This window comes from Lichenostomus cassidix, chromosome 5 (assembly GCF_008360975.1).
Source record: "Lichenostomus cassidix isolate B80296 chromosome 5, HeHo_3.0, whole genome shotgun sequence".
Classification (NCBI taxonomy): domain Eukaryota; kingdom Metazoa; phylum Chordata; class Aves; order Passeriformes; family Meliphagidae; genus Lichenostomus; species Lichenostomus cassidix.
Window position 1 is genome coordinate 43,360,100 of NC_139486.1, and position 27,184 is coordinate 43,387,283.

At 45.1% G+C, this 27,184-nt stretch overlaps 1 protein-coding gene across 2 annotated transcripts in view; it reads left to right on the forward strand.

Moving 5' to 3' along the window:
• The first annotated feature begins 478 nt into the window (after window positions 1–478).
• The window catches only part of PAMR1 (peptidase domain containing associated with muscle regeneration 1), a 56,585-nt gene continuing 29,879 nt past the window's right edge, over window positions 479–27,184 (forward strand). For both annotated transcript variants that reach the window (XM_085062669.1, XM_085062670.1), the window contains exons 1-6: window positions 479–701; window positions 9,213–9,389; window positions 10,130–10,258; window positions 16,061–16,175; window positions 21,524–21,741; window positions 26,827–26,934. In XM_085062669.1, coding sequence (XP_084918795.1) covers window positions 629–701; window positions 9,213–9,389; window positions 10,130–10,258; window positions 16,061–16,175; window positions 21,524–21,741; window positions 26,827–26,934 — 820 coding nt within the window. In that variant the 5' untranslated portion in view covers window positions 479–628. The remainder of the gene's footprint in view (window positions 702–9,212; window positions 9,390–10,129; window positions 10,259–16,060; window positions 16,176–21,523; window positions 21,742–26,826; window positions 26,935–27,184) is intronic.

Here is a 27,184-nt window from a genome sequence, read left to right on the forward strand (position 1 = left end):
CTGTGGAGTGAACTTTTACTGAGCCTCATTCATTCACTGCCCCACCATAAAAACGCAGGGCTATTTTAAGCACATCGTAAAGCAAACCATGTTGCTCGGCCAGGCTGCCCAACCGCAGGAGTGGGGGACAGGAATCCCTCTCTGCACCCACCCCACACCCAGCCTTGCCACACCCGGGGATGCAGCAACCCCCACAAGCCCAAAGGGAGCAAGAACAAAGTGCCTCCTTCTGGAGATGTCTGTAACTTCAGCTCACCCGCAGCAACTGGGATGCCTCATATAAAGAGATATCTGCATTTCTCTTTCTCCCCGCTTTAAAACATCTTTCTTTACATAAGGAAAGTTGCTGTCTCTGAGCTGAGCACTGAGCCAATAAACCCATCACAAAAGGGATCTGTTGCCAGAGTCCAGAAAGGGTTAAGGCAGCAGTTGGAGAGGTTTGGGGTGACGTGTGCTTCTGGACGCCTGAGAAGTCTCTTGAAGGTAGTTCCCCTCTGGTGAGGATGGGAGCGTGCTGAGGTCTGAAATCCGAGATCCCTCGCAGCCTGGAGCTGGTGAGGTCCCAGTAAAAGCTGTTTGCCTGCTTTCCCTTCCCGAACAGTCACACCGCTGCACTGGCCTGGGCAGTATGGAGCGAGCACCCTGGACACTTGTAGGACTCACTCTTCTCCAGCTCCTGCTCATCTCCTGCTTGCCAAGAGGTACTGTAAGAGAGTGTGTGTGTTCCCGGCATGGTCGAATGAGTCCCTTTCCTTCAGTGTGGTCAGAGGGGTTTGATCTCATGTGCTGTCATGGGAAGTAAGAGAGATCTGCAGGGACAGTAATAATAGGAAGAAGGGGCTCTGCTTTATGTATTTTTTTTCTTGTCAGCAAGGAGTGTGTGCGTGTGTGTGTGTGTGTGTGTGTGTGTGTGTAGGTTTACCCAGGAATGATTTTCAGGCAAATGTAATAGCCTTAAAGAGAAACAACTGGCTGAATTTGTTTGCCAATGGCCATCAAGAAAAAGGTATGCAATCACTTTGCTTATTACTTCTTTTATTTTCTCAACACTCAGTGCTAATGAAATGATGATAAAAAGAGGCATTTAAGTCTCTGAATTGTAAAGCGTAATTTGTTTAGTTTGGCAAGACAGAGATTTTCCTCTCCAGCCCCAACACCAAGAATGAAGGCAAGGGAGAAAAAAAGTGAAGGAAAAAAAGAAAACAAAACCCACACATTGTTTCCAATCTGGGATTTAGTTCTGCCAATATTATTCTTTCGAAGGGGAAGCCTTGTTAAAGAAGAACAATCTTTTTATACTCGAACCCCATTCCAGTTTCTGCTGAAGCAGCATGTATTATCTTGATAAGGCTGAGCAAAAAGCATTTACTGTTGAGTGCAAATTTGCTGTAGTTATGGCCACGAACCTGGGCTGTTTACACCTGGAGGTGTCCAGACCTGCTTGCAGCAGCCAGCTGTCAGCATCGTGGGCTGCTTTCCTGGAAGCTGCAGCCCTAAGGACTTGGAGCTGAGGTGCCCTCAAGTCACCCACCCTACAAACTGCTGCATATTTTGGCACTGCTGACTCCCCTTACCAGGGGAGCTGTCAGATCGGCAGGCACTCAGATCTCAATGACTATAAAGCGTTGGTGTCAAGGCTGGTACTTCAGAGCCCACCTCACCAGGGGCCATGGCACAGGGTTTGCCTCGGCAGTGCCCTTCCCTGCTGACCCCTCAGGACACAGGGAACAGGTGATAACCAGTGTCATCTGCCCACCAGGCTGGCCACCAGCACCTGCAGCTGTCCTGGGAGCCTGGCCTCCTGCCAGAGCTTCCCCCTGGGTCACAAGCACAGAGAGTTTCTCCCCACCTCGGTGCCACATGCACTGACTTGTCCCTGCAGTGGGCTGTCCCTCAGACATGTGCCACCTTGCACACTGGCCAGGCGAGGCCATGTGCTGGAGTGGCACAGAACTAGCCCTGCCAGTGGCAGACATCCCTGGGCATCGGCTGTGGCTGTCAGGCAGCTGCATGGGCATTAATTCCTCCTGCAGGGGCAGCACACATGTCCCATGGCAAGAATCTGGTCTGCAAAGGAATGGAGCACTGAGTCCCCTCGGCAGCAGCAACCAGGGGAGGCAGGAGGAAGGACAGCAATGGGCAGTGGGACACAAGGGCTGTGAGACTGTGAGCTTTGGAGGGAGGGTGCTGGCCCAACACCCACTCCTCACACGCCAGGGGCAGTGAGAAGAGCCTGCAGGACACATGGATGTGAGGCACTGAGCCACCTTGCCCCCTGCCCTTCCTTGCCATGCTGCCCCTACCCTGGAGCAGCTGGTGGCACTTGCCCAGCACACAGCTGGCAGCATGAGGGGGCCAAGAGCTCCCCTCCAGCCAGAGCAGGAGGGGCTCTCAGAGACAGGGGAGCAACTCAGAAGTGCAGTGGCCTTAACATGTCAGGGCAGGTTGGAAAATAGCATTTTTTCTCCTCCCCACAGATGTATCCAATTTTTATCCATATTTATCACACCCAGTTGCACAGGGCCTGCCTCGAGAGCTGGGGGCAGGAGTCAGCGCGGTCTGGGAATTTATTTTTTGGAATAAACTTGGAGTGCAAGTGACTCATGTTTCCTTAAAAATATATGTGTGTTTTTGTGTGTTTCTGCCTATCTAAACCCTTCCCAACCTCTCTTCCCCTCCCCCTCTAGCTGCTGTCTAGAGAAGTGAAGGCCAGATGCACTCAGACACATCCAGATGCATTCAATCTTAGCAAATGGGTTACTTCAGTTCACATGTTTAGGTTCCTAGCATGGACAAAGGGAAAGAGACTTGCTTTTTATTTTGGAAAAACTCTGGGGTTACTCACTTTTGACCCTGAGGCCTCCTCAAGTGGCTTTAGGAGTTACTGAAAGCCTGCCAATGCCTAGATTTTTCTCTCCATCTGCCCTGAAGGACCCCTCACCGCCACAGGATTTAGCAGTTGTCAGCAGCAGGACCTCCCGTAGGCATGTGGATGCCCTTCTCCCTCTGCAGGACCAGGGACATGGTGAGGGGCAAACTGGAAGGAAGGCCATAGGGCAGGCAAGCAAGTGATCAGCAGGGACAGAGAGCTGGCAGACTGAGGGCATCTTCATTCCTTGGTTAGGGCTGGACTACACACCACCAGGGAGGTGTAAAGACTAAAACTGGTGGAGGGCTGCTGCTCTCTGTGTGGACTATTTCTATGTGGGCAACATTAACTGCAAGTAATCTGTCAACATGTTGCAGGTCTCACACCATCACAACAGGCAAGCCCTCAAGATAGGTCCAGAACCACTCCTCCACGTTTAGGACACGAGCTCATTCTCATGTTATGTGGTCAGGAATTTCAATACTGCAGCTGCTTCTTCTCCGCAGATTTCCAAATATTCTTCCCTATTGCAGAAGTCTAGCCTCGTCAATGCTGCTGCTCACTCAAAAGTTCTGCATTCATTACCTGTTCCTGTTCCTTGTCTCGCAGCCCAGAGAAAACAAGTTCTCCTCCTGATCATACTAGTATAATTTTTCTGCCCAGAATAAGATCCTCTGTCCCAGAAAGAACCAAAGCCTGAAGGGTAATGTGGCAACCTCTGAGTTTTAGCCTTAACCTGGCTATTTCTTCCTGTCACAGCTTTTCACAGATGAACACACAAGGCCACAGAGTCAATAATAAAGTCACAAATGCCAGGTCACAGACACAAAGAAACTAAATGAGGGGGGTATTTAAAAAAGGCAGTCAAATTAGTGTGCCTTTATGAAGTGGACAAATTCCCCTTAGTATTGCAGATTTCCTCAAGTGTTCTCTCACTGGCTTTGTTTTTTGGGTTTTCTTCATAGAAATCTTCTCCCCACTTGCCACTGTGTGAAAGCACACACTACTGGCAGAAAAGGATGCTAACCGGCCCTGTAGAAGCAGCAGTCTAATTATTCAGCAAAGGTCTGTGACCATAAAGTAAGCTACTGAGTAAAACTAAATCAGGGATGTATTTTAGCTCCTGTTTTAATTAGCCCAGCTGCTGAAAAGAGTAATAGGTACATAATTTCTAAAGAGAAGCAAGTGGTTTTAGAGACAGCATTGTCCCTTTCATCCTCTTAACACATCAAATAGACAAATAGACATCATTTTCACAGTAGTTTATCTGAGGCAAAAAGGTTAACAATAAAGACCTGCACTTTCCTTTATTATTAGTGGTTTGGGGTACATTATTTTCCAAGATCCCCAGTAAAAGTCTCTTAAAGAGAACATTCCTCTTTGTTCCATGGTCCCTTCCTCTGGGCCTTACTGAAATCTAATGGAGAATTTTACTTTTAATCACAATGGAACCACAGTTTTGCAGTGTTGTGCTCAGAGCATTTCCTGTTGTTAATGTCCACACACCTGATCCCTGTGGGGTGAGGTCCAGCTTCCATGTCCATACAATGGCAGTACAGCCAAGTAAGAAAGGAGCAGAAAAATCACATAGACCTAACAAAGTGTTAGCTGCTACCAGGTTTCATTTCTGTTGAAGCTGTTCTTTCTTTAATGAGAAAGCTTCCTTTCAGAACTATTACATGGCCAGACATTCCCTAATAAGAGCATTAAGAAATTGCTCCTTCAAATTGAAATGCTTGTTTCTTCAGTGGAAGACAGTAGTTGTTGTTGAGCAGCGTACTGAAAAATTAAGATGAAATCAAACACAAAGGGGCATGTTCTTATCTGTGGAACATGAACTGGTTAAATAATCGCATGGATAAAGTCATCCTATATGGACTCAAATTCTAGAGATGCATCTGTTTGTATTTACTCTTACAGTACAGTGTTACTGCAAATGCCACTTTTCAAAGCAATTTGAAATATTTCTTTGAGCTTAAGTAGTGTTTACCAGTGTGCTGATGGGTAAATTGAGGCATGGAAGGAGAACATTTGCAGGATAACAGAATGAACTTGTAAGATAGGAAGTTCCCCCCAAGGACAGATATGGCAAACTGGTTTTTTGCTCAATCAGTTGTCTGATCCCTCCACATAGCAGCTACTGTCAGCACAAATATAGGGAGTGGGAATGGGAAGTCAGGGAGAGGGGAGAAAAATGTCCCATCTCAGCAGCAGCATGGGCTTATATCAGCTTAAAGTGACTTTACTCTAAAAAACCTCATTCTTCCCGAGCAGGGGAAGACTCAAGAGATAATTGCTATAATTGGGCTTGCTTCAATTCACCTTAGTTCTTAGCTATACAGTTTTCCCAGTTCTCAGATCTTTGGAGCGGAAATCCATTTCTATCTAGTGAGGTATTTACCATGTACAAATTAACTATGGCAAAAGATTAGTCAGCTGAAGCTGACATTTTATCATGATGAGCTGCCTGACCCACCCTGAGGCAGCAATGTGCTCGTGAATCTGTTCCTGAATCACCAAAGCTTTAGGCCTGATCTCATCCCTGGGGACGGGGGGGAGGCAGCAGCATCACTATGGTGAATTGTGGTTGGACTGACACTGCCAAGAAGGAGGACATTGCCTGAGAGCATCGCCTCCTACTGCTGTCCTACAAATCCATCACTGACAGTCTCCAGGATCTGACATCTGCTGTAGGGATGAGGAGGTCTTGCTAGGTGCAGATGTCAGTGGCAAGCACGGAAGTGTTGCTGTCTGAAGCTGAAAATGTTGATCTCCCACCTCACAGTCCTCCACAGGCTGGACTCAAAGCACCAGGTGAAGTGTTGTGTTGGGCTCTGCCAGGCTCCTGAGCCAAGCAGGTCTTCCCTCCAGCATGTGCCCTGGACATTTGCGTGCTTTCCCAACACAGGCATTTCATGCTTGGTTTCCATGGTCTTGAGCTGCTTCCATGTGAGCTGTTTATGCCTGGATTTAATGGGCTTTTCTTCCATCATTAAAATCTCATAAATTAATCCACTGTTTATTTGCCTGTCCAGAGTCTTGTTTGTTCTTTGCAGCTAAATATTTTGCATGGGTTGTCAAGCAGCTTCTTCCTGCTTGTCCCAAAATCAAAGACACAGTCACTGCCTGCAAGCCAGACTGCCTGCTTTGGAAGATTATCAAAGTAAAGCTCACAAAACACCCCACAATTATCTCTGCCACAGCTGGCCAAGGCCTCGCTTTCAGTATTTTAGTCAGTCAATAAATCTTCCCCCACTTTTCTCTGCCTCATTCTCTTCTGTTTTGGGATAATAATGGCCAAGTGTGTATGGGGAAGCTGCCAGTGGTTACCCATCCCCAAATACCCAAGGGGGAGCAGGGTTATGCCTCTGCCTCCCTGGAGCACAGGCTGAGCTCAGCCACACAAACAAACATTGATTACACACTTAAGTGGCTCTGTGCATATTCCTATTAAACTTCTGAGGCAAAGTTTTTATTTGCCATTTTTGCAATAGCCCAGAGATAAAACAAGAGGTATCCTGCCATTATTAAGGGGGTGCAGAGTCTTCAACCAAATTTCTTTACAGAATAGTTTCTACAGAACCTCAAAATAATAGATTCCATGATTTCTGTGAAGAAAATCCTAGAAAGACCACTTAAAAAAAATTCTCAAATCCACATATTTCCTTGTCAAGGCTATATATGTTACCCAAACTGCAGTACCCTAGAACCTGGAAGGCAATTAAATTGACAGTAAATCACTTTCATTGTCTAAGTTGAGACAAAGGCAAGAAGTGAGCAAGCAGCATTTCTAGGTGGCAGCAAGTATATTTTTACAATTCTTTAAGGGCTAATATCTGCTGTTCCCATCTTAACACTAAATATTACCTCAAGGTCAACTTACTCTACAAATAAACACATTTCATCCACCAAGAATAAGTGTGGCCTCTGCTTTTTGGCTCTGTTGAATACACTAGCTCTACATATAAAAATAAATATGCATATGCACACATTCACACTCTCTACAAACATACAAATACTTGTGTAATATTTTAAGGAGGAACAGAGGAATTTAGTTTGGAAGGGAGCTCTGGAGGTCACATGGTCCAGCCCATCTCTTGGTGCTAACTTGAAAGTTAAGTTGTGTTTCTCACAGCCTTATCTTGCCAGGGTCTGAGATCCTGCAAGGATTCCTTTGTCACCCCAGTGTAATTTTGCCTGTGAATATTTGGATCATTTTACTGACAGCAATTTCTCTTGGATAACACAGCCACTTTATTAAAAGGCTTTAGCAATCTTGAGATAAATTAGATTTCTAGCTTGAGTCAGAAAAGATGAGAATTTGGAGGAAGCTTTACTAAAGCTCTGAGTGTTGGGTAGTTATTTATTAGTCAGACTTAGGAGAGTACTGCTTCAGGAAGCAGTAAGACCCCCACCTCATACACCAGAGACACAGCTATTGTCTGTCTTGTATGGTGACATGTATCAAACTGAGTGTCAGTTCTACTGAGATAATTAGATGCATGTAATTAATTTTCTCTGGAATCTGAATCAGATACAATTCATAGATAAAAGGCTTAATTAAAAGAGAATAATAGCCATAGGTGAAGAAGTCCCAGCTTGGCCAGGTTGATTGACTGCCATTCTGGGAATTGAAAGGCATGAGTTTAATTCCTGACTCTGCTATTGTTTTTCTCTGGGACCTTGAGCAAAGTCACTTCACCTCCCCTGTGCTTCATTTTCCCATCTGGATAGAGGACTTTGTAAAGCATGTCAAGATCTACAGGCAAAAGGCTTAATAACTGCTGAACACTAAGGTTGTTTCGATGCAAGATTCCACTGCTGGAATAAAAAATTACAGAACCTTATTGGATGACAGGAGCAGCTTTTTCTTCTTGGAATGATTATAGGGGCAGAGAGGGGGGATGGAAAGGTTTCAGCACAAACAGCAGCCTCATTCCTAAACTCAGAGCAGTGGCAGACTCTCCCTGGTCGGTACACCAGGCACAAGGGAAGGCTCAGTTCTGAGGAGCACAAAGGGCTGCATTTCATTTCCCAGCCAAAGGGAAAAAAAAAATAGAAACAGTTTGGTGGTCCTTTTTTTTGTGGAGTCAGTAAAAATCATTAGGGGAGAAGATAAGCTTCCGGGAACCAGGCTTCATGAGGTCATGGAGAGTCAAGTGAGACAGAGCAGCAAGGCTCAGTGGTAGGGAGCTCCAGCCGGCACAGTAATTAGGCTATCAGGGGCAACGAAACAAAAAACAGTTGTGTGAGAAGGGAGCCAGGTACAGGCATGGATGGGAGTGCTCCACCTTAGAGATGTATGGCTTGTTGCAATGACAAAACAACGCTGTTACTCAGAGTTTAATACACAAGGAGAAAGCTTGTTACCTAACCACAATTTAAAAAAAAAGAAAAAGAAAAAGAAGAAGAAGAAAAAAAAAGGATATAAAGGAAAAAAAGAGAGTCTCATTAAGTTTCCTTCATGTCTCATCTTTCTAGTCTGCTCTCTCTTTTTACTATCAAACTCCGTGAAAGCAGTCATCAGGACTGTCAGCTGGTTAGAAGGCACGCTGACAGCACTGTGCACTCCTTAGATCTCTCTGTAGAATTTAGACAGCACGCTGGTGGGGGAAGACAGGATCTGCACTTACTGTGGCAGTCTAGAGTCACAGTCTGAGGTTGTTTCTTAAAAGGGTACTTCCAGCATAGCTTAAATATCATATGAGGTTATGCTAAATAATAGAAGGATGTTACCATATTAGAAATGCCAGACAAAATGAACCTTTAAAAATAACGAAAACTCTTGTTTCCTTTGGCACTGAAGCTGAATGTAACAACATCTGCTTTTGGGTGAAAATAGGGAGTGAAACCAGTTAAAACCCAACTTTAAAAGTGGCCTTTCCTGGTGGACCCTCTAGTCTTCAAGAATAGCAAATTCACAAGCAGAAATACAACCAAAACATGCTGTCATTGCTTAAATATTCTATACGATATATGATGCTGTAAATCAGTCCTGCAATCTGAAAAAACTTTCTCATGTGATGTCATCCTCTGTGGTTTTCAAAGCCATTTTTCTCACCACAGAAGTGGGAAGGCCTTGCACAGAAAGTGAACATTTTCCTTATCTCTGGTCTGTTTGCCTCCTTTGGCTGGCACTGCAAAACTCCTGCTTGTTCTTTAGACACCCAAACCACACTGACATTTCAGGCACATGTTACCACGTAGTTTGGGTTTTTCTGGGCTGGAGACTTTGGCCAGCCTCATGCCATCCATGATCTGACAAATCACTGGATAAAAGATCCTGCCAGTCCTCATCACACAATGGATTATTTCTGTGTGTCCTCCTCTCTGTTCTCTGCAGAGTACACCGTGATCAATGAAAACTGCCCAGGAGCCGAGTGGAATATCATGTGTCGGGAGTGCTGTGAATACGACCAAATCGAGTGCATCTGCCCAGGACAGAAACAAAGAGTGGGCTACACCATTCCTTGCTGCAGAAATGAGGACAATGAGTGTGACTCCTGTTTAATTCACCCAGGTATGTTTATGGCTGTACTGTGTTCACAGCAGATCTTTGGCCAAGGCATCATGGCAGATGCTAGGCAGGGCTGTGGTGAGAAGGCACATCTCACTGAGGCATGGGATTGTCCTGCATTTCCTCAGGAACTTCATCTGCCACTCTGCTGACAGCAGCAAGACACTTGGCAAGGTTCCCCCAAAGCAGGTAACATCACTGCCCAAAAAAACCCAATGCACTTTCTCCTAGCAGTGTTTTCCTCAGGATGTCTTGGGTAGGCTTGGGAGCTGCCAGATGGTGACACTATAGCTGGCTTCATACCAGAGTGTTTTGGTGGTGCTCTAGGATGATTTGCATTCCCAAAGCAAGAAAGAAGAGATAACTTGGAAGTCCCACTAGCAAGTAGGAAAAAGAAAAGTGAAACATGAGAGCAGGAGGAGCTAGGACTAGTTTAGAAGTCATCAGAATCATTTGAATTGGGCCCAAGCGGCACCAGCACACACATTCAGAGAGAGGTGTTTACAGTTGGAGCAATGAGATTTAGAGGTTTGGGCAAGTCAGACTAGGAGCTTGGCTCCAGATCTCAGAGTCTGAGCTGCCTAGGGCGTGGAGGTTGGGTATGGTTCCAGCAGGGAAGCTGTCAATACCACAGCGGTCATTAACATCACTGGCATTTTCTGTGGAAAAGACAGAGAGGCTGCTCCTCTTCCTGCAGGACAATTCACCTTGGCTTTCATCTAACACTGTGGCTCTCTTTTTAGGCTGCACCATCTTTGAGAACTGCAAGTCCTGTCGCAATGGCTCCTGGGGAGGGACACTTGACGACTTCTACATCAAGGGAATCTACTGTGCAGAGTGCAGAGCTGGCTGGTATGGAGGGGACTGCATGAGTAAGTGTCCTACATGGGCAGGGAGGGATGTCAGGGACAGGGAGTGGTGGGACAGAGCCAGGGCCATGCTGTGCCTTTCCAGCTATTCTTGTACAGTGACTCTTGCAAAGGGCACAAGCAGGAAAAGGCAAACACAACCAGGCAGTAAGCTGATCTACAATGAGGAAAACTTCTCTCTCAGTGCCTGTCTGAGAGGAATTGGACTGAGCCCCTTGTCATGGTGGGTTACAACCCTACTAAATGTCTGTTTTGGTTTGGTTTATTTTCAAACTTTTACTACCATGACTCCAGAAATCTTCTGTAATCTGCATTTCTTGAACACACTTCATCATAACCCCAGAGCATAAGCATAAACATTTACAAGGGCAACAGCTTTATCAAAGAACTTACCCTCTGTCCTCCTTCAACCTCTGCCAGCCCCAAGAAAGTCTCAGTGTTCCCTCCCTGTGTCATCTTCAATACACTCCAAGGTGCCTCTTGAAAATAGTGTCTTGCAACTTCTGACTCTGTCATGATCATGAGTGTTTCAGGCCCTGGTAGCAATATCTAAAAGTTTTGTTCCTGACAGTGTACAAAAGCTTCTGCTTTTTAGTTTTGCTAAGATGTTAATCCCAATTCTGTCTTTCAATTATGAATTCCATCAGCTAATTGGCTAGTGTTTAAGACTGGTATTTCCTTTACCAATTTCCCACCCGTGAAGGTGTAGCTCTCTTTCAATTTTTTTTGGACTGTCTCTTTGTTCATATTTCACTGGAAGGAATGAAAGCAGAGTCTACTTTCCCTACTCCATTCTGTGCATTGTGCTATATACATTAGGCTTGTGTCCTCTTAGTCATTGATTTTAAAGCAACAATTTAAATTGCTTTTACAACATTGCCCATAACTGTTCAGGAGGTGAAAGCATATAAAATAAAATCATTGCTTCAAACAGCAGAATATGGCGACCCAACATGTTTCAGCAACAGAGCTAACTCAACCTTGAGGCTTTGGAAGTTGATAAACTGAGTCCCTTGCCGTTTACAGTGTGATTTCTGAGAGCACTTTAAAGTCCCATTGGCTCTAGGTCAATGCTAGAACTTCCCTGGCATTTTTTATAAAAGCAGAGCTAAGAAAGAGTCATTAACTCATCTAAGTTTTCCTCCGTCTTCCAGAGTATATTGGCTGCCTACAGTATATTTCAATCTATTCTTCCTACTTGTATTGAAGCAAATACACCTTCACAGAGAGGTCTGTTTGGACATTCTTGCAGTACTGAAATTATGGACAGCTATGTCTTATAGTGTTTTTCTTACTACGTGCTCTTTTAAGGGAAGCAGTGTGATACCGAGGCTGTGATCTCTTTCACGTGGTTCTGTGGTACTTGAGAGGCAGGATGGGAAGGTCTGTTGTTGTCCTTTCTGCTCTTAAAGTGGGGCCACAGACGATGGTTGTGACTCCAGCACATCCTGAGCTCCTCTTTTGCGGCTCTCATGGCTATCTCAGTGTTGGCCTTGATTGCAAGCTCAGGCACGCAGAGCCTGCGCGTGTGGAGAGCAGCCCATAACCACGTTGGGTGCTGGACTGCGGGCTCACAGCGATGGGCTTTGGGTCTGGAGGGTGGCCAGCCAGTAGCCTTTGAAGGCCAGTGGGCACTGGAGCCCTGGACGTGCTAACACATCGCAGCTGGGAGAGCAAAGGAGGAGGCACCTCTCCTTGGTACCTCACACAGCATCACAGATGAAACTCTCCAGCGGCAGAAGGCCAGTTAATCCCAGAAACACAAGGAAGCGCCGCCACAATAATCACGGGATGCAATCCGCCTACTTGGTGCTGCATTGGCCCTGCCGGAGCAGCCGGGGCACGGAGCGGCGGCGCGGGCAGCTCCCGGCGGGGCGGCGCGCAGCGCAGCGCAGCGAGCGCCGGGCTCTGTCTCCCTCTGGCGGGGCCGGCGGGCGCTGCGGCCGTGCTGCGGCTCCCGGCGCCGGGGCCGAGCGGGAGGACGAGCGGCCGAGCGGGAGGGCGAGCAGCGCTCCGGCCGCGTCCCCGCGCTGCGGGGCCGTGCTGAGGCAGCTCCCCGGGCACGCTGCCCACCCCGGCCCTGCCCCGGCCCTGCCCCGGCCGCCCGCGGGCCCCCCGGCACCGGCGCCGCACGGGCGGTAGGTGGCGGCCGGGGACCCCGGAGGAGGCCGCGCCGTGAGGGCCCTGCGATCCCGCGGAATGGGCAGTGCGGGCATGCCGAGCGTCCTGCGGGCAGCGTCAGTGCCTGTGCAGTGCTGTATGGCAGGGTGGGGTACCTCAGGGGGAGCAGTGACGCCTGGCCCCGGGGCAGCGCTCAAGGAGCTTAGTGCATTCACCAGCTCAGGGTGAGCGCACAGGAGAGATTGCTGGGAATTGCCAGCAAAAGTAGTGATCATGGAGAGCAGCGGCAAGAAACAAGTACCATGGTCTTCCTGTACATGGACCAAAGTCTGTCCGCTTTACAGTGCCCACTGGCATAACTGGAAGCAAGGGCATGGCTGAAAACCCACCGAAGGACACCAGATCATTTGGTGAAAAGATAAATTATACAGGGTATGCCAAAGAAGAGTTGTTAGGAAATAAACACACTGACTAGATTTAATTGAGTGCTGGGGCATTTCCTAATGGGACTTCTAGGATTGAATTATCATGACCTAAAATGCACATCAGGCTTTAAAACCAGAAGGAAAGCAGCCCTGCAGACCCCTTTCATCTGTACCTGGCACTCCAACAGCTTTTGCCAACCCCCAGCAGTAATGTGACTTGAAGGCATGTGTTCCATCAAAGCAGGGGAGAAAATGGTGTTTTCTAACAGCTGTCCTCAGCTCTGCTGTCCAAATGTGGACCGTGTGCCAGACAACAGTACTTGTAGTTTTTGAGACTTTGGGAACATTAGTGTTTCTAATAATACTGGTGACCAGCGACCAACAGGAAGCAACAAGTTGTGACAAGTGACAGCCGCCTTCCCATATCAGCCTGCTTCTGAATAACAGTAACCTTTCTACTCTCGTTCTCCTCTGTTCAGTCATCTTGACCTTTGAAGGAGCCTCACATCTAATATGTACCACTCAATCAGAAGATAATGAGTTCTTACCAGAGGTCATCTCAGGACCTCTCCCTCCATCGACCCACGGGTCTCTGTGGGCTACAACTCAGAGGTCTCCTGAATTTTTTTATTCTCTGTTAGTAATGAGCCTTGGAGGAAATCTTACTGCGGCCCTGAAAGCTGCCTTTTTTTCGGGAACAGGAACGGAACAAGGATGTTGATACTCTGCCAAAGTGGTTTATTTTTTTGTAAATGAGGCAGAATTTGCCAGCATTTGTGTTTATGATGTAAATTATTTTTGAGATCTTTCCAGGTCTCCCACAGATTTAGAATAGGAAGAGAAAAGACTCCTTTTGATCAACATATGATTGAACTGTTGGTCTGGGGAGTCAGCCTAACTTCTGCTAGATGGGTTGGAGATTTAAGAGCACAGATTTGATGTGATTGCAAAGGTGCTTCGTGCAGAGATGGGTGGGAGCAAACCTGAGAACGTTCTTTTGGAGCAGGTCACTGAATGGCTCCTCTTTAGTCTCTGGACCACCTGCTTTGCTGGCCAAACCTACTTCCTTGGCACCAGTGTTCAGAGTTCAGGCTGTACCATGGCAAACAGAGAAATGTGTTTAGTATGCCATGCATACAAGTATCTCTTTGCACCAGTTCTTTGGCTTTCCTTTGTTAAAGGCATCGAAAACTCAAAAGCCCTTCAGGACGAAAGGGAAACTTTCTTTGAGGTGGTCCAAGCCCCCTGTCAAACCCTCTGAAGATTTCTAGCAGCTTTGTCTCAGGTTGTTTTTGAGGCAGGAGCCAATGGTAGCACAAGAGCCTGTTTCTTGCTGTGGGAAGGAGCATTATCATTTTCACCACAGCAGATCCTGCTGTACTCGTTGAATCCTAATGTGGTTGCTGGGCACACTCATTAATCCTTGCCTTTTACAGAGGGAACTGAGCGAGCCACAGAAGAAGATGAAACACTTTTGAGGAACTCTTCTGAGCAGGATTTCTGTTTCCTTGGGTCCTGCTTAATTAAGGGTAACTGAGGGTAAATGAACAAAGGGTATTTCATTTGAGCAACACTTTCTTAAGAAGAAAGAGGAGGAATTGACCTGCAGTCTTCATGTTTCCCCATAGACCAGATGCAGCAGGATTGATTTCCAGACACTATGATCAATGGGAACCACAGATGCTCAGTACTTCACCAAATCAGGTCACTGTCACCCTTTCTCCCTAGGGAAGGAAGGGCCTGGAGGCAAGTGTAAAAACCTGCTGTTTCAGTAGGAAACATTCATCCTGGGTTACTGGTTAAAAGCTTAGGGTTTCTCTAGGGAAACAGATGGAAGCAGCAGAGCTTTCTGTTGGACTTAAGAGGTAAAAAGTAGTGAGAGAATTGCTGTGGAGGTCTTTTGGGTCATTTGACTTTTTACTTATCCTCATCTCTGGTGTGTAGACTCTCCTGATTAGGTGACGCTGTTAGACTGAATTGCAATTTTTGGCTTATGGATACAGCCTCATACTCCACCAAAGCAGCAGAAGGCTTACTAGGGATATAGCCATGTGCAAGACTCCACTCAGAAAGATGTAGTCAGGAAAGTAGAAACTGAGAAATTGGCTCTGTCTGGTACATACTAATTTAACTGCTTTTTGCTAGGACTTGCATGTACAGATTACAGTAAGCTCTGCAAAACTCACTCAACAACTTTTTATCTTCTATGGAGGAAAATGTCATTAGCCATATTTTATAGCTGGGGAAAAGGGAGAGGTTACCGAAGGTGAGAGAATTCTCTGGGCTAAAAATATTCAGCATTCAAGATGAGGAATTAGGACAACTATCCCTGGACAGGTGTCTAGGGACAGCTGCAGGAGAGTCATGAAAAGCTATTGCTTCCCTGGTGTGACCTTGTCTGCTGTTTGTTCAGTTCATTGTCCTCTGATGGTTTTCTTAGACTGGGCACAAATGACTGGAGCACTTCATCTTATCCTGTTGGTGCTTGGCACTGGAGTACATTCCATAGTGTGGTGAAAAGCTGAGAGCAGCACAGGCAGAGTGGAACAGTAGAGGAAGGATAAGAATGAACCTGAAAGAAGGGATAAGGGCTGTAAATTCTATATGTGTCACACTGAGTCATCAGTATCACACTGATGATAGAGGTGCTGTGATATTTATAAATCTTCATTGGCATGGTGGCATTAACATGCAAGGAAGATGTGAATCCTGAGGACAAATGTGTCCTTCAGGAATACATCAGCTGTTTTTCCTCCCAGAGTCTCCTTATGAAGGACTAGAAAACAGGATGTTGGGTGCAACAGCTTTTTCTCTCATTCTTTTGCTCACTTGAGCTAATTCAAGTGTTCACTGTAGTTTTGTCACTTTCCCACCAGCTTCCTCACCTTCAAGGGTTGCAAATGTCAACGTGGGCTCCATCAAAACTGTTGTGAGCTAGAGCATCAGTGTGGGTGGGCTAATTAATAGAGAAGCAAAAGCTGCAAGAAGTGGTTTCATGGGGCTACATTGCAAATCAGGGAGAAGTAATCAACTAAAACCTTTCCAGGAGTACTCTTAGCCTAGACAATACTCCAATATAGTCATAACTCTTTACAACCATTTTGTGGCTGTCTCAATATTTTATACACTGCCTTATAAGAAAGAGTGTATCTTCCTCAGCCATCCTGTCTTCTCATTCTGGTGTTGTTTCTACCTGTATTTTCTTCAAATGTCTCCTGCTGGTCCTTCACACAATTTTTTTTCTTCTTTTGCTCCCCAGGGTGTGGGCAGGTTCTTCGGGCTTCTAGGGGTCAGATTTTGCTGGAGGGTTACCCACTGAATGCACGATGTGAGTGGACGATCCATGTTCAAGCTGGATTTAACATTGAATTAAGGTGAGTCCTACTGACTTTTAAGTAGCATTGATTTCAGGTGGGCATTGGGGCATGTGGATAACCAAGAGTCAATGAGGGTCAGCAGCTGAGAGCCCTGGGGCAGTGAAGGCATAGCAACCACTTTGCATTTGGCACCACAGCTCTTTCCTCTGGTCTGGCATGTGATGGACAGGCACTGGACAAATCAGTGCTGTGCTTTCAATTCTTATTTACGACAACTGGAAGTTAAGGAGAGTTTCTCAGGCATTGGTCACAATGTATCCCTTTAGAGGTCTTTTCAAGACCTTGACAGCAAAGCACCCAATATTTTCTGAAGATTATACCAGGCTGAACTAAGACATTCTTTGAAGAAAAGATGTAGGAACATTTTAATATGTCTCATACAAGGAAAGAGTTGCCCATGGGACTCCCCTTGCATTTAGCCTACGTTTTCCCTCTCTCAGTTTTTTTTCTCACTCATTTTACCAGCCCTTCTATCAGCCTCAGTTATTTCTCTCTCCATTCCTACACCTAGAGGATGTGATTGGTTCTCCTGCAAGTCACAGAATCACAGAATTAACTTGGTTGGAAAAGACTTTTGAGGTCATCAAGTCCAACCTATGACCTAACACCACCTTATCAACTAAACCACAGCACTGAGTGCCACATCCAGTCTTTTTTTAAACACCTTCAGGGATCGTGACTCCACAACTCCCTGAGCAGCCCATTCCAATGCCCAATCACTCTTTCTGTGATTATTTTTTTCCTAATGTCTAGCCTAAACTTCCACTGGTGCAGCCTAAAAGTGTCCTTTTGTCCTGTCATTGCTCTTTTCACCTGTGTATGTTTAGACCTGTTAACCTGCTCCTAATGACTCCAGCTCACAGTTCATTATTGGGTATCCTGCCTAGTGCAGGAGAGCCTCTTATTTGGGTAATTAATAATGTTTTCATGTGTGTACAGCAGGGTTCTCACACATGCAGCAGGAAATATGGCAGGGGATGGTATTCAAAACACACTAGCTAATAAGAAGAACAGCTAAACCCTTCACATCAATATTTCACCCGCTTTGGAGCCCAGGTAAAAGATGTATGCTAGGTACACAAACACTTAAAATATGTTTAAACAGTATAAATATGTTCCTCTCTGTTTGAAGAGAAACTTAATAAGAGGAAGAACAACAAATCAGCTGAATAGAAGAGCTGGTGGTTTTTCCTTGCTAATACACTTTTTTTCAGACCTGGAAATGCAAGCCTATTGTGTAGTTATGAGCAGTTGTTGCCTGGAAGGCATTGCATAGAATGCACACGAGCAATACTGTGAGGAAGAGTTTTGTGTTCACATGACACAACTTTGCATCAGTCTCAGCACACATGGGTTGTACCTGCCTTGTTTTTAAGAGATATTGTTGGTGAGGTGTATGATTTGCACAGCACAACCTCGGGGAGGTAATATTTTTTACATTTCTGAACAGGGCTTTGTCAATTGTGAGGTTTAAAAAGCGCTTCAGGAGCTACAGGTGTCACCCTGTTTTCACTGTTATGGGGGTGGATGTGAGAGTGGAAATAGAGTCTGTGCATGCACATAACTATTGAATGCACTCATCTCTGGGCAAAGTGTTGACAGATGGCATCAGGCACAGGGTGCAAGAAAGGAATGAAAGGCTATTTTAACAAAGGGCACAATTTTGAGGAGCAGAACTTGCTGCGGCTGCACTAACGAGACTCTAATCTGTTTTCAAGCCAGTATAATGGGGACTGCTGTAAAGTTAGCAGATGTACTAACTCTTTGGAGAAATCAGACTTCCATTCTAGACCCTGAGGGTCTCCCACATGCAGACTAGGAAGATATAAGTGTCGCATGAGATCTGTACAGTTCACGGTGCTATTCACAGTTCACTGTTTAACTTTGCTGCTACAGAAGATGCAAAACTTTAACGAGTGCCTTTTTCTTCCTCCCCATGTCCATCATTCCTGAAATCAAGCAAACACAATATCGCGTGTCACCTTGATGTGACATGATGTTACATTCCAACTGTGAAAGTCTCCTAGAGGGAAGCCTGAGCTACCAAACTTCGGTTGTCAGCATCTAATTTATCTGAGCTGGGTAACGTTGGAAAAGCCTAAAGCCCTTTGCCTAGCCTGATGATGAGCCTAATATGCCTAAAAAGCTCAGCAGATGATATAGCATTTCTAGGGAAAGATCAGGAACTCTCCTGAATGTCCACACTTAACAGTGCCACCCTGCAAGGTGCTGCAGGAGGCATAGAGGAAACCTTCATGTCAGAGATGGAACAGGAGGTCCTCAAAGAAGGTAACCCTTGTAGTCTGTTCTGAGTCAGTGACGTCTACAAGGTGCACCACCTCAGAGCTGGCCATTGAGGTCCTTTAGCAGTTAGATATTGTGGAAAATGGGTACATTTAACCTAAAACTTCACCTTTAGGCCATTCCTACAAAGAAGGGCAGGTACAGCTAAGCTAACCACCAGAGTCTGCCTCCTGGGTCTGCCGTCCATGTTTCCTTCACTGTATTTTCATATAAACATGCTGATCCCCCCTGTGGGTGGTAACTGCTTAGAGCTGAAATGCACAGCCAACACTGTGCTGAATCAGCACAACTGCCAACAAAAGAACTCCTTTCTTCATTCTGTCTGTGCACAAATCCTGTTTGCTGCCACCCTGGCTTGCAAGGGCAGGGATGGGGACAGTGTAATACAGAAGACAGACAAAGTGGTTGTCTCTGCTTGCATAGGGCAGGAAGAGTGAAACTCCCAGGAGCACAGATAAATCTTCCCTTGCTTTAAGCTGTGCCATGCAGTCCTTCGGGGTTTGGCTTAGTAGAGCTGTTTTGATAAATAGTGTCCATGCTGTGGCAGTAGTTTGTTCTCTCTGCTTTTTTTTGCCAACCTTGGGGGTTTTCTGTGTTGTGATGTATAGGCTCCCTCAGACTGAGCCATGTCAGAGATGTCATATCACAGTAGAAGTAGCTCACAACTTTCAATAATTTTCTTTAGTGCCTCAGCAGAGATCCAGTTTTAAATGTTTCCTTTGGCTAGAAGCTTTCCTCAGAGGGGTTGGCCAATGTATGCACACCACAGACACTGATGAAATCAAGACAATACTTTGCATTCCATTTTGTATCTCATGACCTGTAGCACAAAATTGGCATGCTTAGTTTTAAACTATCCAAGAGAATTATGATACAGCTACAGTTTCACTGGTGAGGAAACTGAGGTTCATTGCATTGTCTGTACCTGTGGTTTAAATAGCAATAGACCTCATGGTCTGGAAAGGGTCCTGTCAGCTGGGCTGTGGCCAAGAGGTTTTTAAAAGCTTTGGCAGGTTTCCTGACCTGCCAATTCTGAGTCTTAATCACGGGATCCCATGTCGTCAGTACAGCGTATCTGCATCCATGCCAAGTTAAATAAAATGCAAGTCTGAACCCCTATGCCTTTCACATTTTCCACTCTTGTTTTCATCATTTTTTAAAGCAAAGAAAGCAAACAATTAATACTAGTATTCTATGTATGATTCTTTCATTCTCTGAGTATGTCATGATAGTCCTTGTTCAGGGACACATTTGCAAGACACAGTTTTACCTGTACATCTATAAATAGTACTGCTCCCACTACCTGATAGGCATTCCAGAAACTTTCCTTCTGTACTTGCACACATCCTTAATTTTAATCAGAAATGTACCAGTTGACAAAACCAGAAAATATTTTTAGGATTGGGTCAGGATAAACTGTAGCCTGATAAGTGTGACAAAGATGAATGGGTTAATTTGTATCGCTCTGTAACTTCCATAAGGGTAGATCCCTAGGGTATGTTTCACCAGTGAAAGAATGTTTTGAAAATGTAGTGTATAACTTGATACCTATGAGGATGTCTCTGATGAACCTGACAGAACTAGAATTCAACTCATGCATTTTATGCAAAGCTGAGTTCTCTCTCTCTAATGCATATTTAAAGCAGATGTCTTTTTAAAATTTTTTTGTTATTCTACATTCCGTCAGATGATTGAAAAAAATGGGGGGCTTTGCTCCATTGGTGTAGCTTCCTACAACTGGTCAGTCATTTCTCTGTATGTAGTGTACTCCTTATGCTCAAAAACCAACCATATGACTTCAACACAAATTACTGAGTGAAGAGGCCTCTTATGTCAGCTCAGGAGTTGTCAAAGGTAATTTCACATAACACAGGGGCCTCCTTAACATTGGGGCCTGACGCTGAAGACGAGAAGAGTAGGAAATAGGCTCCAGAACTCTCTTCCCTTCAGACTGTGAGGTCCAGGAGCAGATCTAAAATTTGTCTCACCTCTTTGGTGTGAAAATGCAGTCTTTGCAAACCACTCAGCCCACACTGGAGTAGGCAGTGTGGGAGATGTAGCCTAATCCTAAATACACATCTGCAGTGTTAGGGGTTTTCAGGAAGATCGAGTACACAACAAGTTTCATTTATAAAATATCCTGCTGAGCAGTTAGCAGCATGGCCTGTCCCAGGCCCATATCTTCTCCTTTTCCTGCTGCACCAAGGCTGAGCCCAGCCCCCTGACCACTGCACATTCTCCAGAGGCACTTGGTGTTGCTCCCTCTGTTTCTCGTTCATATTCTGGTGGGGTGCTTTGGCTCTGTGCCCACCTGAATTCCAATGGCGGCATATAGCATGGCTGTTAATGAACAAAAGCCTCACACAGTGGCTGGATCGAAGCTAGGAAAGGACAGACATTGTGGGAAAAGGCTTTAAATATTTCCCTTCTGCATGAGTTCCTGTGCCTTATTTCTGTTCTCAAAAGACAGGCAAGTGCCATGCATTGGGGATTTACTACCATTTTGCTTTCTAATGCAAAACATGCTGTAGTATTTTTATTCCTTTTCTCTGGCTCTTTCTGCTTCTGTTACATCCCCAAGCTTTCCTTGAATCCCTAATTCCTGATTTCTGAACATCACAATTTAAATAGCTTCTGAACTTGATACTATTACTTTCAGTACTTAGAACTTTATCTAGGGCAAATAGAACAATTTTTTAGCAAAGAGCCACGATAGAAATATGCCCCCTGCAGTGTCTGACCCGAGGTGAAAGTTCTGACATAGGATTATGGTTAGGTACCTGATGCATGTGAACAGACTGTATGACTTCATTTTAGACATCCCTGTTCTGACTCCTGAATGTTCTCATGGAGCACCTGTCTAGAGTTGAGCCAGCTTCCAGGGATTATGATGCAAAAATTGAGATGAAGTGAGGGGTGTTCATATGATTAAGGACTTGTTGATTCACTGAGGGGGTAGGCCCTAAATAACTAAACAGACAAGCAAATAGTATTCAGGGTGCACAGGTATGCAGTCTGACTGTTTGTCCTTGTTCCCCAAGATTTTCCATGCTGAGCCTGGAGTTTGACTATATGTGCCAGTATGACTATGTGGAGGTCCGTGATGGGGACAATTTGGATAGTCGAATAATAAAGAAATTCTGTGGAAATGAGAGGCCACCTCCCATCCGAAGCACTGGATCTTCACTCCATGTCCTCTTCCAGTCTGATGGATCCAAGAACTTTGATGGATTTCATGCTGTCTTTGAAGAAATTACAGGTAACATAATCTGAAAGTAGAACATGCCCCTCATTCTCATTAATTCGATTTCACTAATCTCTTTCCCTGTTTTGCTTCATTAAAAACTTTCATGCTGTGTTGCCAACAGCAACTTACATAATGTCAGTGTGGGGAAGATTCAAAAGCTGTCAGATGGCATGTGAATGTGAGACTCTTCTAAAAAAGACTGGATTCCTTCTACTTGTGTGAAGAACAAGCACATCAGCCAGCAGAGAAAAGCTGCTGTTTGGTGTGGCTTTTCTGCTTGAATCGAAGAATTAAGAGCACAGAAGGAAGTAGAGGAAGGGGCATGTATATCTGCAATGGCAGAATTGCTCAATGCTGTAGAAGCAAAGTCACTGTCTCAACTAGCAAAAACCTGATGCAAAGTCTCATAGTTAGCTCCGTGAAAATGCCCTGACAGAACTCTTGTGTTGGCTCATCTACCATTAGGAATAAAAAAAAAAGCCAAAACAAAACCAAAACAAACCCGCCCCCTCCCCCCACCAAGTGTGTACAAAAATTTTTTTTTAAGAAAAAAAATTTTAAAAGGAAGATGCATTCCCCATTCTGTGATGATCTCAGTGTTACGAATGGCAGAAGCAGGGCTCCAGAATCACTGGTTTTATTTCTATTCAGTGCTTGAGTATGCTACATTGCTTCCCATAGTTTCTTTCTGGCTACAAAATAGCATGGAAAGTGTAGCTGGCTCCTCATTTTGCCATTGTATTTGCGGCAGCCTTTGCACTCTTCCTGGATCTTCCCTGTTTAGCTATGTAGGGAATTTTGGTCAAATCTATCTACAGTACTCCTGGCACAGAAGGTTAATCAGACTGTGCTGCTTTGCCATAGATAAACCCTGCAGGATCTATGACTCACCATAACTTGCCTTCTTTACACCCTGGTGACCCACATTTCATGAGGTCATCCAGGGTATATCTGGCTCAGGAAATTTAGTTATTTTATATAACCCTTATATAAATACACAAACCTACAGTGGATCAGTTCTTAACAATGATCAGAGGTGTAACTAGCAATCTGAAATATTAATATTCATATTCATTCACTTCTGGATGTAGCACCTATGCCATTTCTCAGCCTGCACTGTTCATCAAATGCCACCTTTAGTACCTGTTAGCAGGAGCAGTTAGCTATTGATAGTTTGCCTGGGCTTACAGCAGGAGAGGTGATACAGAACAAATGAGTGTGGCGTGGGCTATGTTGCATAAGGGCTGCCTACACTCAGGGAAGTAACATTTTCCATATGGTGCAAGCTGAATTGGTTCTGTTTTCTCTGCCCAGCAGGGAACACTCGGTATTCGAATATTGTTGAGCACTTCATTTCCGCCCCATTTTGAGTGGTAATTATTCTGAGGCTGTGAGGCTGCAAGTGTGGTAATCCACACAGAGCACATTGTAAAGGGCTTCTCAGAGTTTGTTAGGAGCTCTATTTGTGCACTTTATTATGAGGCTGTTCTGGTCTAATGTGTAGTGCAGTGAAAGGCTTTTCAAACACTCCCAGTGTCTTTTTATGTGAAGCACTAACCTGGCCAGCAGGACCATTTAAGGGAAGAATACAGTGTGCACGGGGCAGCATAGAATTGAAAGCGGGGGCAGCACAGGATCGAAAGCTCTGGCAGCACACTGAAAACTGAAGCGTTTGCCCTGAAATTTCCCTCTGTGCACAGCACTGTGGAAGAGCCAAGGTCCCCAGAACAGATTTCACAGTGCTTACTAGAGCAATTCCCTATGCTGCAGGTGACAGCAGCAGCAACAGAGGTGCTTATAGGGTGTTGATCAGGACATGAAGGTGATCTGATGTCCCCAGCACCTTAGTGGTATAGTGGAGAGGTGTGAAGAAGCATGTCAGAAGTTAATTCCTTCCTTTTCTGTCTTCTCTTCCTGTGAGATCTGAACTGGCTTAGAAGCCATAGTTTGCTGAAGCAGAGGTACTGACTGCACAGAGATCACTGGTTCAAATGCCAGAAGGGTCTTGATTGATACAAAATAAGCTGCAAAGCCTATATCTCCTTTAGGAAAGGTCTCTGTGTGTGCAGTTATTAAAGGATGAAACCACACAACCTGCTGTGCTGCCTAGTCTGGAGGCAGGTGCTAGGTCCCATCCCAAGCCAAGTGTGAAATGGGAACCAGTAATTGGCATGACTGACTAGAAGTCACTCAACAGAATTCAGATGAGAAGCATGGGAGGCCAGATGGGGAGCTATCAGAGTCTTTTAAGGATTAGACATATGCTGGATCCAGTTAGATGAAAGCCTGTTACTGAATTTCAATAATGCTTTCCTTTCTGTACCCCCAAGCTAGTGACATAACATAATGGCTTTAAACTTTTGTAGTGTTGTCCCTTGTTGTTTGACTTAAGCCAGGAAATCAATACTCCTTAAAACAGAAAAAAATATTCAGTGTTTTTGTGTATCAGGTATTTTCAAGGACAGTATCTGACACCTGATAGATTCTGATAAGTTCACTTGAAATGCTTACTTTTCCAGAATTATGAGACAAAGCTGGGACAAAGCTGAAAGTTCACTAGCTTCAAACCAGGGACAACAAAATATCAATCTGTAAGGAGTCTTCTGTTTCCCCTTCCCTTTCTCAGTGACATTTTACATTAATTGGATACAGTACAATTACCACATACATATATTTTCTTTTAACACATGAATTACTGTCTTTAGTCAGGCCTTAATTTTCAGTGAGACATAGAAGACATTTATTGCCCAGCCATATATAATTTGCTCTTTCATCACCACAAGAAACCTCCAGAGAAATCCATATGTGGCATCTATATATTTCTTACCTCATGCCATCTGGATATAAGAAACTTCTCCAAGTGAAGCTGCTCTGAGGACGGTCCATATGGTGCCAGTGACAGATCCTGGCACATGGGGGCTTTTCCTGAGGTGGGAGACACCCGAGCAGCTTGTGGGAGGTGCTGAGGAGATCTGCACATTGCCAGAACAAGCCCCTCTGTGCCCCCATGCCTTTCAGAGCAGCCCAGGGAGCAGCCACGGGTGTGCAGTAGTTCATGGCACCTTGGGAGCACAGGGAGGGTGAGTCCTGCTGCAGCTGCAGAGCTGAACCCAGGCAGGCTCAGCACCCCTGGGAAGGAGCACAGCCATGGTGTCCCCTCGGCAGTTCTGTCCTCTGCACATGCCAGGAAGGAGGTGGCGACCCAGGCAGTGCTCCCACATAAACATGCAGTCATCCAGGTCTGGCTGCAGGGAGGGCCAGCCTATCTCTTGACTCAGTCATCACAGGCAACCTCTCTTCCCACAATTCTCAAGCAAATGGATTGCAAGGCAAGGACTGGGGCAACAAAGTCCTTCTTACTGTAAGAGAAGATCAGTGTTGTGATCTCCTGAGGAACATGAACACGCATAAGTCTATGGGACCTGAGGTTATGCATCCCAGAGTCCTGAGGGAACTGGCTGATGTAGTTGCCAAGTCACTTTTCAAGATATTTGAAAAGTCATGGCAATTGGGTGAAGTCCCTGGTGACTGGAAAAGGAAAAAATGCACCTATTTTTAAAAAGGGATAGAAAGGAGGACCCCAGAAACTATTGACCTGTCAGCCTCACCTCTGTGCCTGGGAAGTTCAGGGAACAGATCCTCCTAAAAGCTGTGCTAAGGCACATTGAGGACAGGGAGGAGATTCAGGACAGCCAGAACAGCTTCACCAAGGGCAGATCCTGCCTGACAAACCTAGTGGCTTTCTACAATGGAGTAACTACATCAGTGCGCAAGGGAAGGCCTACAGAGATGTCATCTCGGTGGACTTTCGTAAGGCCTTTGGGCACAGCCACAACATCATTCTGGCTGAACTGGAGAGAGATGCATTTGATGGGTGAACTCTTCGGTGGATGAGCAATTGATTGGATGGTCAGATGGTGTCCCTTGCAGGGCCATGTTGTGTTTTGGATTTTGTATAACGTACTAATGTTTTAGTAATTGCTGAGTAGTGCTTACTCTAAATCAAGGACTTTTCAGTTTCCCTTGCTTTGTCAGCGAGGAGTTGCACAAGAAGCTGGGAGGGAGCAGGGCCAGAACAGCTGACAAAACAGGCCAAAGGGATATTCCACACGATAGAACATCATGTCCAGGATATAAACTGGGGGAAGCTGGCTGGGAGGCGTGGTTTGCTGCTTGGGTAGGGGTTGGACTTCAGTGAGTGGTGGGGTGAGCAAGTGTGTTGTGGATAGTTTATTTCTCTCCAGTGCTATTTCTCTCTCCCCACCCTCCTTCAGTTTTATTATTATTATTATTATTATTATTATTATTATCATTATTATTATATTTTGTTTTAATTTATTATGATTATTATTCGTTTTAACTGTTCATATCTCAACTGATGTGGTTAACTTTTTCTTTGTCAATTCCCCCCACCAGGGATGGTGGGGTGGGTGAGTGACTGCATGGTACTTAGCTGCTAGCTGGGGTTAAACCACAACAGTTCTATTCACTCATCTCCTCTTAGAACAGGCACAAAAAAACGTGCATGTTATTACACAATGGAATTTGCTGGTATTTAATGTACAGTTACAAGTTCTGATATTGATTTGTGCTGGTGTGTACAGTTTGATGCGTATCACTGCTAGATTGTTGTATTCGAGAGTTTCGCCGGGACAAAGCAACTCCCAAAGTGTAAAGATCTGAGACAAAAAACCCACAAAAACCATGGATCCCAAAACTTTTCCCTAAGCTCTGGGTTAAATGGCAGGAAAAATGTAGGTTGCTATTAAACGTCTTTAATTTAGGCTAAACTCTAAACATTAATTGAGCTTGGTGTAAATTATTTGTCTTCTGTAAACCTTTCTCACCACTTGATTGCAGTTAAAGGGAAATGTAAAAAATAATGTATGCTGGGAAAATAACTGCTTACCACTGGTAGATTCCTCCTCTGATAAGTAAGAGCAGAAGACTTTTTGACATGCATCAGGCCCTTTACTGTGTCTTCTTAACTTCTAATCAAAATATATAATTTACCCCAAGACACAACCACCATGAGGAAAACCAGATAGGTTCCCCATACTATGAGAGACCATGAACATTCTTGCTTTTCTTTTATAGCTTGTTCTTCATCTCCATGTCTTCATGATGGGACGTGCATTCTAGACAAAAGCAATACCTACAAGTGTGCCTGTCTGGCTGGCTATACAGGGAATCGCTGTGAAAACTGTGAGTACAGGCCCTGTGTGCATGACCAGCCTCCAGGGCTGTCACTGATGCATTAATTGTTAGAAGTGCCATTGGTGTGTAGGTTAGGTCAGTCATAGAGCCAGAGAATGCACTGAGCTTCTTGTGGCATTTTTTAAGACTTGTTTCTTGCAGTTCAAGAAGATTTCCACTGAATCATTCTGGAGCTTTATGTCAATGTGTAAAAAGGTAAAACAGATTTGGAGCTGGGAAACTGCACACAAGAAATCTT